The sequence below is a fragment of the Musca domestica genome, unplaced genomic scaffold, assembly GCF_030504385.1.
Source record: "Musca domestica strain aabys unplaced genomic scaffold, Musca_domestica.polishedcontigs.V.1.1 2, whole genome shotgun sequence".
Lineage (NCBI taxonomy): Eukaryota > Metazoa > Arthropoda > Insecta > Diptera > Muscidae > Musca > Musca domestica.
The window spans coordinates 39201814-39217262 of NW_026712249.1; the positions used below are offsets into that span (position 1 = coordinate 39201814).

General features: G+C 33.9%; 1 protein-coding gene across 1 annotated transcript in view; it reads right to left on the minus strand.

The window, feature by feature from the left end:
- Positions 1-2302, minus strand: part of LOC101891684 (proton-coupled amino acid transporter 1) — a 42219-nt gene extending 39917 nt beyond the window's left edge. The window contains exon 1 of the mRNA XM_059122159.1: positions 1810-2302. Within this exon, the coding sequence (XP_058978142.1) occupies positions 1810-1845 (36 nt within the window). The 5' untranslated portion in view covers positions 1846-2302. The remainder of the gene's footprint in view (positions 1-1809) is intronic.
- Positions 2303-15449: the final 13147 nt, after the last annotated feature.

Sequence of the window (15449 nt, forward strand, 5' to 3'; positions counted from 1 at the left end):
TCGCGCAAAACATTTTTCTTTTTTCTGTTGGCGAAAATCATTTAAGTGCCATTTGTTTTCATTGTTGCTACAAAACAGAGATATCGTGAAGAAAAATCCGAACGAGTAAAATCGAAACTGCATTTGCCAAATATTTACCCCAAACAAATTACATAAAATCCTTGGCGATGCAAGATAAAATGGACTAAGTCCATGTGTGGTAAAATGCAAATGAAAAACTAAAGAATCTGACAAACCATTCGCAATATATCCAATGTGTGTGTAACAGAGGGCTGCAATGAGTATGATTGAGTAGGCTTGATCACACACAGTGGAAATACAATCAAACTCAATCAGTCGGTCAGATGCAACATGTTCATTCGAGTTACTCAAGCCAAACGAAAAACTTGTGATCAAACATGTATTGATCGAAGTTTTGTGAACGCAATCAAACAGCTCACATGAGTTATTTGTTTACGAACTTGTGTTGAATTGTTCATAACGGGTCGATCATCTATGAGGAGTCTTGTCGGTTTGATTCATCCCAGTTAAGTGAGTGATTTGATTTGATTAAAACACAAATGTTCGAAACTGAGCGAAATCATGATTGTAATTTTACAAAGGATTTCATAACTAAAAGCTGTCCCCATAAAAAATTGGTGCAAATTATATTTAATAAACAGACAATGTTTTCATTTTATTTGGGTTTTTGGTATGTTAGACTTCAGTGACTTATTTGAAAAAAAAAATTAAATTTTTTAATAAAGAAACACATCAGTGGTATTTAGAAAACTAAAAATGTTTAAATATTTTTATTTTATTTTACAATATTGGTCAAGATTTTTCACAAACTTCGACCTTTTCGTTTACCTACACCTGTGTAGTTTCTACTTGCAACAATTTCGGTCGCACTATCATAATATTCTTCCATTTCAAATATCAAAAAAAGTCAAAATAAACTGTCCCAACTTGATTAAATGGTTGAATAAACAATGACGCTGAGCGAACTCGATTCAAAGAAGACAATTACGGTTGTGATTGCTCATTTACATTCATGTGTTCGATCAACTCATGCTGCTGAACACATCAAACCGTCTCGAACGGTCATGTTTGATTGTGAGTGAAGTGATTCAAACTGAGCGTTCGATTCGATCAGAAACGAAAACGATCATTTCATTCAGATCAAACTAAACGACTGCATCAACAAAAATCATGTAAGAAACCGAGTATGCTTGAATTTTTGCATACTCGTTGCAGCCCTCTGGTGTGTAACCCATTCATGGCCTGCCTTGCTTGTACACATAAATAGTTTTCATTTATCCCAACATATGGAGTTAGATCTTTCCGAACGGACGGGACAAAACAAACTGGCAAACAAACAATTGAGACACGACGCGGATGACGGTCAGTCAACAAGTGTTTGGTGCGTATGCATTTTTTTTACATTATTTATAGTTGTGGGAATTTTCCACTCGATTCTCCTTTTATTCTGCTTCTTCTTGTTTCGTTTTTGCCTGGCTTTCGTTTGGATGCCGAAAAAGAACTTGGTTGGTTGGCAGATTTTTTTTTCTTTCGGTTTGCTTGATATCGGGGATCAAATTTATATTTATGGAATGTTTTTTTGTTGTTGTTTTTGTAAAAGAATTTTTAAAAGGAATCCACCACTGATTGTTTATAAATTTATTATGTATTCGAATTTTGGATGTGGGTCAATGAACAACATTTTTGAGATTTTTTTTTGCTTAAAATTTTTTTACATATAAATTAGCTGAAATCGTTACCAAAAAAATATTTTGAAATTTTAATTTTTTTTTTTCATTTTTTACACACCTCTGCATTTGATGACAAGTTGTAGGAGGTTTTCATGATTGCCACCAGAATTTCGCAATCAATTTATTTTTGTATCTTTTGTTTCAGGTGTTCTAATTAATTAAAATATTTAATTCCTTAAAAAGTGTTTCCACAATTTAAATTATTTTTTTAATTTTTTTTTTTTTTTTTTTTTTGGTATTTTCAAATACGTCACTTATGGAGACCCGCGTTTCCGTTGTGCGTTGTTTTCTTCTTTCGATTTTTGTTATTTTATTGCCCAGCAAACAATTTTTCACTCTGTGTTATTTCTTTATTTTATTCTTTTTTTAATTGTTTATGTTTATTGTTGCTATTTTATCGTAATTTGTTTATTAAACCATGTAGGTGTTGTGTGGTTGTTGTCACTTTTTTTTATTGACTTTTTGGTTTATTTATATTTTAAATTCCGCGTGTGAATTTTTTTCAAAATTTGCTTCTTTTTTTTTTTGCTTTCCTGTTGGGTGTTAATCGCTTAACGACATCTTCAAGACTGATTGTCTCTCAAAGAGTCGACGGACGTCCAAGTGGCACAAAAATATCGAAATTGTGTGTGAACATATATTTGCTTTCAGGCATGTAGCTCTGTTCGCCGCGGCCGAGCGGTGAGCCAGCCAGCGAACGCCATGGCATGGCACCGCAACGTCAACACCGAACAGGCAGCCATCCAGCTAGTGAGCGCTGCTCGGTGCGCCCGATTTGTTTAACTTTAAATGGTTTTGTTTGTATGATACATTCCACTATAATCTTGAAACAGGTTTATTGGGTTCATTTTATCGTTTTAATCAAAATTGGCAATAAAGGTGTTAGAAAGAAATACAACAACAAAAACCAAACCGGTAAATAGAAGGCAATTAAATGTAATTGAACTTTGATTGTTTATGGAGCATGGCATGCGTTATTATTTTTTTTTTAAGCTATCAGACGATGTTATCGGGCAGATGTCCTAATTTTGACTGTTGATGCACTCAGACATACTTTTGACTGATTAAACATTTAAATAGGTAACCCATTGAAAGATTTATCAAGATCCATAGATATGACCGTCATATGCTGGCCATTGTTCAGCTAAAAATATAGTTATGCTTCCGACCAAACAATTGAATAAGTTCAAAAGCTGTTCGAACAATTATAGATCCTCAAAATTTGACCAAGAGAAAATTTTAAGAAAATCGGACATAAATTTCCCAGGGAGCTATAGCTCATTATTATTCACAAATAAAAAATATTAGTCGATTTGCTTGGCAGGTATATACCCTCAGCTTATATCTGATAATAAAATATATTTTGATTTGATTATTCATTGATTGCGACGTGCCAGGTTTGGACTATATCGACTACCTCCTCCCCTTTATTTGAAATATTTGTACATATTTTTTGGAAAAATGTTGAGGTTTTGTGAAGGAGGTAGGAAAATGGTGGACCTAAACATAAAGATAATATAAGTACCGATAAAAAAAACATTGAGATTTGCAATAATTCCTTATTTCCAGTTTTGTGGAATTACTTACTTACCAGAAGGAGTGGACCGACATATTCAATATTTACATGACATTTATGCCTTATAGAGACATCCTCCCTTTTATTTGGGATAATTGTACATATTGAGGTTTTGAAGGAGGAGGAAGAGTAAAAATGTTGAGGTTTTGTGAAGGAGGTAAGAGAAAGGTAGACCTATTGCTTCCGACCAATCAATTGAATAAGTTCTAAAGCTGTAGTTGGTGTTCGAACAATTATAGATCCTCAAAATTTGACCACGAGAAATTTTTAAGAAAATCGGACATAAATTTCCCAGGGAGCTATAATTCATTATTATTCACAAAAAAATAACACCCGGTTTTATCGACAGATATATACCCTCAGCTTATATCTGATAATAAAATATATTTTGATTTGATTATTCATTGATTGCGACGTGCCAGGTTTGGACTATATCGACTCCTTCCTCACCTTTATTTGAAATATTTGTACGTATTTTTTGGAAAAATGTTGAGGTTTTGTGAAGGAGGTAGGAAAATGGTGGACCTATATATACAGATAATACTAGTAGTGATAAAAAATATTGAGAAAAATTCCTTATTTCCAGTTTTGTGGAATTAATTAAAAATCGATACTTTTTATATTTTGTGGGGAAGATACCAATTTTCCAGGGAGTTATAATTTATTATTATTCACAAATAAAAATTATCACTCGGTTTTATCGACAGATATATACCCTCAGCTTTTATCTGATAATAAAATATATTTTGATTTGATTATTCATTGATATAATGGTTGCGACGTGCCAGGTTTGGACTATATCGACTATATCCTTCCCTTTATTTGAGATAGTTGTACATATTGAGGTTTTGAAGGAGGAGGAGGAGGAAAAACGTTGAGGTTTTGTGAAGGAGGTAAGAGAAAGGTAGACCTATTGCTTCCGACCAATCCATTAAAGAAGTTCGAAACCTGAAGTTTGTGTTCTTACAGTTATAAATGCTCAGAGTTTGACCACGAGAAAATTTTAAGAAAATCTAACATAAATTTCCCAGGGAGTTATAATTCATTATTATTCACAAATATAAAATTATCAATCGGGTTTCTCGGCAGATATATACCCTCAGCTCACGCCAGCGACGTGCCAGGTTTGGACTATATCGACTACATCCTCCCTTTTATTTGGGATAATTGTACATATTGAGGTTTTGTGAAGGTGGTAAGAGACCTATTGCTTCTGACCAATCAATTGAATAAGTTCTAAAGCTGCAGTTTGTGGTTCCTATAGTTATATATGCTCAGAGTTTGACCACGAGAAATTTTCAAGAAAATCGGACATAAATTTCCCATTCATTATTATTCACAAAAAATTATCAGTCGGTTTTATCGACAGATATATACCCTCAACTTATAATATGCCCTCTGATAATAAAATATATTTTGATTTTATTATTCATTGATATAATGGTTGCGACGTGCCAGGTTGAGGTTTTGTGAAGGAGGAGGAGGAAAAATGTTGAGGTTTTGTGAAGGAGTTAGGAAAATGGTGGACCTATATATACAGATAATAGAAATACCGATAATATTGAGATTTTGCAATAATTCCTTATTTCCAGTTTTGTGGAATTAATTAAAAATCGAGATTTTTCATATTTTGTGGGGGAGATTTGACAATAATTTTACCATGAACCAAGTTTGAATGAATTTGGATACTATCTTCGAGAGTTATCACGCGCTCCAGCCAGACAGACGGACGGACGGACACCTTAGATCGACTCCAAATGTCTTAAAAAACAGGTTTGGTTTAAAGATCCAAAACCGTTCGAAGGGTTTCGATGAGGAGTTTTTCCGTAACAAATGTAGCCATGTGGCTGAGGGTATAATTATTTAGTGGTCGAAAAAATGTAAATGTAGTACGGCGCATTTGCAAAACGCCACTAGATACCAACCTCTATGCCAAATTTCGGGATTCCAGCGCTATCCCTTCACCCAGTACCAAATTCAGTAACATTGAGTACAAGTATAGTACGCATATCTAAAGCTACTTCCCTCAATCACAGATACCAACAGTGACATTAATGCCAATTTTAGGGACTTCAGCTCTATTCCTTCATCCCATACCAAACTGAGTTCAATTTTGTACTTTTCGTACAATTGTAGTACACATTTCCGAAACCACCTGCATATCACAATTCCAGATACCAACAGAGATCTTTATGTCAAATTTGAGGATTCCAGCGCTATACCTTCACCCAATACCAAATTTAGTACCATTTAGTAATTTTCGTACAAATATTGGGTAAATTGCCAAATCTCAAACAGAGATACAATCAGTAATCTAAATATTGAGTTTCGGAATATCAGCTCTATTTCTTCACCCAATACCAAATTTAGTACAATTTAGTACTTTTCGTACAATTATAGTACACATTTCCAAAACTATAGTACACATTTCCAAAAACCACCTCCATATCTCAATTTCAGATACCAACATGTCAAATTTGAGGATTTCAGCTCTATTTCTTCATCCAATACCAAATTTAGTACAATTTAGTAATTTTCGTACAAATATGGAATGAATTGTCAAACCACCGACAAATCTCAAACACAGTTACCATTAGTAACCCAAATATCAATTTTCGTGATTTCATCTCTATCCCTTTACCCAATACCAGAGGTAGTACCATTTAGTGTTAATATAGGACACATTTCCAATCCGGCGCCAAATCTCACACAAAGATACCATCAGTGATCTAAATAACAAATTTCAGAATTTTATATATATCGCTTGACCCTCTAGCACACATTTTCGAAACCACTTCCATATGTCAAGGCTACACATAAACCCTAATGTCAAATTGTAGATTTTAATCACTATCTGTTCTCCCAATAATAAATTGTAATAAATATAGTACTATTTAGTACTCTCGTACACTTGCATTACACATTTCCAAAATCAGCTCTTTAGCACAAATCTACCACCAACAGGGATCCCAATACAAAGTTTAAAATGTTCAGCTCCATCCGTTCACGCTAAACCAAACTGTTCCAAATTTAATACCATTTAGTACAGTTCGCAAACTTAGTACATATTTTTAAAACCAACTTCAAACTTACTTCAACTTTCTTTCCAACCAATTCAATCAACCATACCAAAATTCAAGTTTATAGCTATATCCGTTCACATAATACCAAATGGTAACATTTTAGACGTTAAGTACTATTTTAGAACTTTTCGTAACTTTTAATTTTGGATTTTCAAAAAGACCTGTCCTGCACATCATCAGTGACTCTCATTCAAAATCAAAATTCCAGCTCATTCAGGATACGAGCCCTATTGGTTCACCCAAATTCAAATTGTGCCAAATTTAGTACCGTTTAGTACACGTAAGTACAAATTGCGATAAATATTTACATTTCTCAGCCCTACAATGCAATAGTAATCTTATTTCTGAATTCCAGCTTTATCGGTTCACCCAAATCGAAATTGTACCAAATTTAGTACTTTTCATACACATAAGAACAAATTTCGAAAATTACCTCCATATACCGATCCCACACTCCGCCAGCCATGCTAATTTCAAATTTCAGGGTTTCGTATACATTAGTAAGCACTCCAAAAAATACCTCCATACATCGACCCTGACTCCCATTTCAAATTTAAAGTTTTTAGCTCTAACCTTTATCAAGATACGAAATTGTACCAAATAAGTACTTTTCGTACACATATAGTGCGAATTTCAAAAAAACATTTATACACTTCATCCGTGACCGTCATTCCAAATTTAAGATTTCTTCGTCAAATACAAAAGGTACCTTAGTTAGTACCTTGTAGCACTTTTCGTACCGTTCTAGTACGAATTGCAATAACCTCAGCCTAATCTGACACCTTCGAACCAAGACCCTCACCCAAAATTTCAAAGTTCTAGCTCAAGTCAATCATTCAACTACTTTACTCCGTTATTAATTTACATTGTACCGATCTATATATAGGTATATTATCACTTTCGACAGCCATTTTATTTCATATTATATATTATTGAGATTTCCTGGTGGTAGAGTGCATCATTATTCGACACAATCGATCTCGGCAGTTGTTTTATTTAAAAGTTCAAATTAAAAAAACACTCACACTCTTTTTCAACCATGTGATTTTACAAAGATTGTTACATATACCATCGCACCAATAATGGAAATAACTTTTTTGTGGTCACATAAAAATATTGAAAAAAAAAAAATAAAACAAATTAAAGGAATACCATTTTAATTGTTCAATAAATCAAGTGTAATTCATTCACTTATTCACGTTTCTTCAACAAATTGAATCATGTGTCAGCGCTGGCATCGCTGTCGAAGTGGACTTTGACGCGAACGTCATCAAACAACTGCATTCCATCGCTGCTCTCGGTGGTGTTGTTAATATTCGCAATTGGCATGTCATTGTTTATACGGTTGTTTTTTTTTTTTTTGTGTTTTGTTTATTCAAAGAGAATAATTAAAGTTTAATTACAAATTAAGAGAGAGAATCACCTCTGTGTTTTTTGATAATTCTGTTAAGAGATCGGCCGGCATATGTGAAAAATAGAGACAGAGAGAGAGAGAGTACATATAATTTGCAGTTGATTTAAACATTTTAATTGTACAGGGTATTGTGACGTACATTAAGACATTTATTTGTACGTGAATTGGTAGTGAATTTGATCCATCTGCTCGGTGTTAAGTATAATTTGGTTGGCTGGTCAAAAACACTTTGGGAGTATGAACAAATTTTAATAGAAGACAGGTTTGTATGGCCTTGACTACAGCGTATTTGTGTTACATAGCTAATTTCTGGTACAAGAAACGATCTTTTATTTTATTTATTTATTTATTTATTTTTTTTTTTTTTTTTTTTTGGATTATTGAGTAGAAGTTAAACCGGCTTAAAATATCAAGAGTTTGGAGTGAACCACAAAAATATATTGCAGAAAACTTAGTTAGACTTACAATTTAAGAATAAACTTTATTTTCGATGGTGTGTAGCCAACATATTTACCAGACTGGGTCCACTTTAATAGATTAAAACGATTTTCTATCACCTGCGATGCTGAAATGAAAACTTAACCCAAAGTCGTTTAAAAATTGTGTTTATTGTCCTCAAAAAGTCTACATCTCTCTCTCTCTCCAAAATGAGTACCATACAGTAATTTTTGAACAATTATAGTTCACATCTCCTAAGCCGCCTCCATATTTTAACCATAGAAACCAAATCATGATTTAAGCTCTCTCCCTTCACCCAATACCAAATTCGGTACGATTTAGACCTTTTCGTACAATTATAGCACACATTTCCGAAACCACCCAATATCTCAATTTCAGATACCAACAGAAACCTCCATGCCAAATTTGAAGATTCCAGCGCTATCCCTTCACCCAATACCAAATTTAGTACCATTTAGTACTTTTCGTACAAATATGGTATGAATTTCAAAACTTTTCGTATTATACTCTTTATCACAAACCCATCACCAACAGGGACCCCAATACAAAATATTAGCTTCACCTTAACCAAACTGTTCCAAATTGAATGGTACATAGTACCACACACATACATTATACATACATACAGTATACATTTTCAAAAGAACCTTCATATATCAAAACAAAAATTCTTTCCAACCATGATTCTCATAGCAAATTTCAAGTTTTTAGCTCTATCTGTTCAAATAATACCAAAGGGTACAATTTTAAAACTTTTTGTAATCTTAAAACTCGAATTTCCAAAAACCCTCTGGTACATCTATCCTGCAATCCATCAGTTACTCTCATTCCACACATAAGAATTCTAGTTCATTACGTTCGCCCAATATAAATTATTATATTTTTAATATTTTCCGTACCTTTTTAGTACGAATTGACTGACTGACTTTCGTGCAAAATTTAAAGATTCTAGCTTCAGTCCTTTCCTCTGGCGTTGATTCTCACTTAGTCAGTCAGTCAAATTTTTAAGCAATGGTTCTATAATTGCTTATAAATTTGACCCCTTAGGGTCTTATGGGAGAAGTTTCAGAAGAAGTGGGCCGAAAAATCAAATATTCATATTAGTTTGAAGAGAATCGCTGACTTATTTCGTATTTTATAAGGGTTATAATTATTCAAAATTTTGACTCTTTGTGGGTGAGGTACCAGAAGGAGTGGATCGATATATCCCATATTTTACATTACATCTATGGTTAGTAGAATTATTATGATGTGCTGCACTTTGAATACCCTCCACCATTTGGAATGAATTTGGCAATTCTCAAAAATCTTAAAAATACCGAATGTAGCTTTTATATTAGGGTCTATACGACGACATGGACCGACTTTTGTCATAAGCCATTATAATATTCAAATGCGAAACTTAAAAAAATCGGTGAATAATGAAGCTAGAATCATCAAAATACCGAATATCGGGAGGTACCGTTATATGGGGGCTATACGAAGACGTGGACCTGCACAGACAATTTTCTGTCTTAGGCTGTAGTATCCATTGCGAACTTCAAATAGCAAAATTGGAAAAATTCCGATGAACAATGTCGCTAAAGTCATCAAAATACCGAATATCGGGAGGTACTGTTATATAGGGGGGCTATACCAAAGTGTGGACCTACATAGCCCATTTTCAATAACAAAAGTTCTGCAGACATAATATACATTTGAGTAAAATTTTATCAATGTACTTCAATTTGTTCGGCAGCTAGAGTGATTTCCACAGACGGGCAGATAGGCAGACAGATAGACTGAAGGACATCGCTAAATCGACATAGAATTTTATGCTGATTAAGAACATATATACTTTGTGGGGTCTAAAATGTATATTTCGAGGTGTTACAAACGGAATGACAAACTTAATATACCCTCCATACAATGGTGGAGTCTATAAAAAGATTCAGATGCTCGATTCGCATTTTATGAGTGTTATTGCTTTTCAATATGTTGACCCTTTTCGTTCTGTTTCAATCCATTCTATCCAATCTTCCTACCAGACCTAGAGTTGGTAGAAAAATTGGGATGTACTAAATTTGAATGTATTTTTTAGGATTTGAAAAAAAAAACTATTCGTTTAATAATTCGAAAATTTTGTAAATTTAGTGTATATACGTATAAATGAAAAAAAAAATTAAACAGATATCACAAAATTGATAGAAAATTCTGAAAGTGTTTAAAAAAATAATAAAAATATCTCATATAGTAAAAATTGGTTCAATACCAACAATATGCTTACTTTACCCCTACCCTTTGATGTTGGCCAATGCTCCACAACACTTGATGTACTTAAATTTCTTTTACATTTATAAATAAAGAATAAAATCTCAACTGACAACCCTATAAGTCTGCCACCTTTCAAGCATCGAGTTTAACGATCTTTTAATAATATTCACATTGAGGCACATCAAATCAGATGCAACAGCAGTATTTTGTCACTGAACGGACAAATTCAATATTGTTATTATATTCGCTGTTGATTTATTAGTTTGCTTCTGCTGCTGCAGTTGTTGTGATCAACAAACCGTTAGATGCATCATTACTCTTACGGTGGGCATCTTCACAACGCTTGCCAATCAAAAGCGAGTCAAAAACCACTTTTCATTTCATTTGGCCTAGCTTTTTTTGCAGCCAGCCAGCCAGCCAATCTATCCAATCCAAACGAGCACAATCGCAAACCAATTCCCTCCTTCTTCTCTTAGCTTATGGCAGACAACCTGTTGCGCCAATTTCACAAGTTGCATAGCACAAGAAACATGTTGCACTCTCTTAAGTCAAATAGTTTTTTTTTTTATTTTTTGCAAGAAATTGTTACACCAGTGATAACTTGTCGCGAAGAAAAAAATAAAACTAATATTTCATTGAAATTGTGGGGGGAATATGGGGGTTTCCATGATAAAGGAAATGTATATTCCTTTTATGGGGAAGCAATAATAATAAAAGTGGTGACTCTAAATTGGAATTATTTATCTTATTCATAGGAATGCTTGAAATTTTCCACTTATAGTGGAATTTTTATACTCTCCACCTTGAAAAGGAGGGTATATTAACTTTGTCATTCCGTTTGTAACATCGCTAAATATTTGTCGTAGACCCCATAAAGTATATATATTCATAATAATTTTAAAATTCTAAGTCGATTTAAAGGTGTCCGTCTGTCTGTTCGTCTGTCTGTCCGTCCGTCTGTCTGTTTGTTGAAATCAAGATACAGCCTACATTATTTGACGTAAAGCTTCAGAATTTAGCAGAATAATTTGTATTGCATCTAGGATGGTTGGTATTGGACGTGGTATCCGTCCACGTTTTGATATAGTACCCATATAACGGTATCTCCCGATATTCGGTATTTTGATGACTTTTGCCAAATTTTTTTCGCCGATTTGTCTAAAAATTGGTATTTGTAGGTCATAATGTGTTCTAGCTCTGGTGGCAAAATATTGTATGTATTGGTCCACGTTTTTGCATAGCTCCCATGTAACAGAACCTCCCGATAATCGGTATTGTGATGATTTTTGCAACATTTTTCCACGGATTAGTCCAAAAATTGGTATTTGTACTTCGCAATGGGTTCTAAATTCGGTGGTGGAACATAGTATATATAGGTGTACGTTTTCCTATAGCCCCTACATAATAGTAGCTCTGGATTTTTAGTATTTTGATGATTTTTGCCGAATTTTTCCACGGATTTGTCAAAAATATTGGTATTTGTAGTTCGTAATGGGTTCCAGCTCCGTTGGGGAAACATTGTATGTATAGATCCACGTTTTTGTATAGTCCCCATATAACGGTACCTTCCAATAGTCGGTGTTTTGATGACTTTTGCCACTTTTTTCTACGGATTTTTCGAAAAATTGGCATTCATAGTTCGTAGTGGATTCTAGCTCCTGTGTCGGAACATAGTATGTATAGGTCCACGTTTTTGTATAGCCCCCAAATAATGGTACCTTCGGATATTCAGTATTTTGACAATTTTTGCCATATTTTTCCATGGATTTGTCTAAAAACTGGTAATTGTAGTTCATAATGGGTTCTAGCTCCGGCGGCATAGCATTGAAAATGTAGGTCCATGTTTTTCTATAGCGCAAATATAACGATACCCACCGATACTCTGTATTTTAAAAATCCTAGTCAAATTTACATACGAAATTGTTTCAAATTTGGTATTTAAAAAGGTTTGGTAGTTGACAATCCTTGTATGGCCCCATTTAAGGGCCTCACCCACTTATTAGCATTATTCAAACGGTCTTACTGGTATTTATAGTTTAAAGTGAGACGTTTGAATTCAGATACTTTTATATAAAAATATTTTGTTTACCCAAAGATAGAGGGTATTATAAGTTCGCCCCGACCGAACTTAATGTTTTTTTACTTCTTTAATCGGGGTTTTATTTTAAGACTGCGCAGTTCGTATTGGAATTACTATAAAATGTGATGTGAATAGACAATTTCATATTTGAAGTTACCACTGAGCAATCTATACATAAAAGAGTATTGAAATAACTGACTGACTAAGAATCAACGCCCAGACGAAACGGCTGAACCTAGAATCTTGAAAACTTGTCCGTCAGTCTTGATACGTAGTCGTGTAATGAGGGTGAAATTTGGAATGAGAGTCATTTATGTATGGAATGGAGGATAGATGTACCAAAGCGTTTTTGGAACTTTAAGGTTACGAAAAGTTCAGGGAAATATAAAGATATACCAGATTCGAATGGAATCGCTGACTTGTTTCGCTAGTTATGAGAGGGGGAGGTACGACAAGGGGTAGGCCGATATCTAACATCTACACACCATATCTTTTGTTAGTCAAAATATTGAGATGTGTAAAGCTTGAAAATTATCGGACGATAATTTTGCATTATTAGGGCGTTTTGTTATTAAAAATGTTATCCCTCTGTGGTGGAGGTACCAGCGGAAGTAGATCGATATACCTCATCTTCACACCAGATCTTCATATAATTGTTCAAGATTTTGACCCGTAGTGGGGGAGAGGTACCAGAAGGTGTGTTCTGATCTCTACCATCTTTATAACAAATCTTGTGTTGTTGGAAATATTGAGATGTACTACGAGCGAAAGGAATCGGATGATTATTTTGCGTTTTATGAGCTTCATGGATAGTAATAATTTTGACCCCTTGTCGGGGAGGTACCAGAAGGAGAGGACCGATGCATCCCACCTTCATAGGAGATCTTGTGTTAGTAGAAATAATGTAATGTGTGAAATATAAAGAAAACCGGATGCTTATTTCGATTTTTATAATTATTTTGGTTATTTAAAACTTTGGCCATTTGTGGCGGGGATACCAGAAGGTGTGGTCCGATCTATACCATCTCTATAACATATCTTGCGTTGGTGGAAATACTGAGATGTGCCAAGTCTGAAAGGAATCGCATATTAATTTCGCGTTTTATGAGCTTCGTGAATATTCAAAATTTTTACCATTTGTATGGAAGGTGCCAGAAGGAGTGGACGATATATTCCATATTGACACCAGAACTTGGGTTAATAAAAATATTGTGGTGTGTTATTGGAAGACAATCGGACTCTTACATTACATTTTATAAGAGTTATAATTATTCAAAATTTTGACCCATTGTGGGAGAGGTACTTGATGCAGTGGACCTCTGGAACCACATGGCTGAGAGTATAAAAAATACAAAGGCAATGAGAACAATGTTTTCATTATAATACATTATAGAACCTATAAAGTATATATATAATTGATAAGCGTAATATGCTATGTCAAAGTCCGTCCGTCTGTAGAAATCGATTTAGCTTCGGAACGAAACAAAGTAGGTAGATAAAATGTTGCTCATATTAGATCTGCAAAATTTTTGATAATATAGGTTTATATAGGTTTACGTTCTGGCATAGCAACGGTGGATTTAAAGTCTTTTCGATGTCCTACTCACAATTTCAACCCGAATTTGCTGTCAATTAGCAGTTTGAGTTCGCAGTATGTCGGATATATCCTTGCAAATAGCTGTTTTTATATATATCCAAGTTTTGAACTGCACCTCCAGATATTTGATGCTTTGGTAATTTATGAAACACTTTTCATCGGAATTGTTTCAATTTTGGTATTTAGAGTTCGTAATGGATATTGCCTGCTATTATAGGAAATTGCCTATACATGTTCACATCTTCGTATAGCCATCAGAAAGAGGGAGCGCTCCTGGGAACAGAAAAACAAATCGATCTATCCCAATTTTTCGATTTCACTCGAATAAGAGTGAGTAAATTTTCCTCGTTTTTGAGTGGGAGCAAAATTTGTTCAAAATCGAGAAGACTCTTACTCTATTTTGAGCGACTCTGCTTTCACCTACACAGAAGTGACTCGGGAGTGCTCCCAAAAAAAAGAGAGTGAAGAGTAGACTCCGTTAAAAACTTACACTCTTCGAGCAATCCTGCTCGCGAGTAAGTTTGGCTTCCGAGTGAAATCGGGCAAATTTGTGCTCTGTTAAAAATCGACAGGTATTTAAAAACATTTGTTTTTTAAAAATTAAGGTCCAATTTTACCGGACTCGAACTCGAAACTTCTGTTGTATAATAAGGAAGAAGGTCTTTTGCTTCGGCCATTTATTTTGTTTCTGCATCCGTAAAATATGCAAAATTTGGAAAAATTATCTGACCAGATTCTAATATTTTGTAAATAAGTTTTTCTCGGATTTTTCGGACTAAAACCAATAATTCTTTAAGACTATTTGACAAAACTTTCTTGCCAAGAATCGATGATATTTTAATATCTTTACGAGTTCGTGCTGGATGAAGTTTTTGGATTCTTAACAACTTTTTTTTGACATCTCCTGACCCAATAAAATCGAAAATCATGATTTTTGTTTAAAATCTTCAAGGATTTCGCGGTTAAATTTAATAAAGTTTTGTAGAGAAATTTTAAGCACTTCTATCTAGAATCATATTTTTAAAATTTCCAGCCGGAAATCGTAGATTTTTTATTAGCACTTTTTACAAAAGCTTTCTGACAAAAATTAGGGTTTTAAAAAATATTTGTATTTTTATACCCTCCACCTTGGAAACGAGGGTATATTAACTTTGTAATTACGTTTGTAACATCCTTAAATATTCGTCGTAGACCCCATAAAGTAAATATATTTATAATCAGCATAAAATTCTAAGT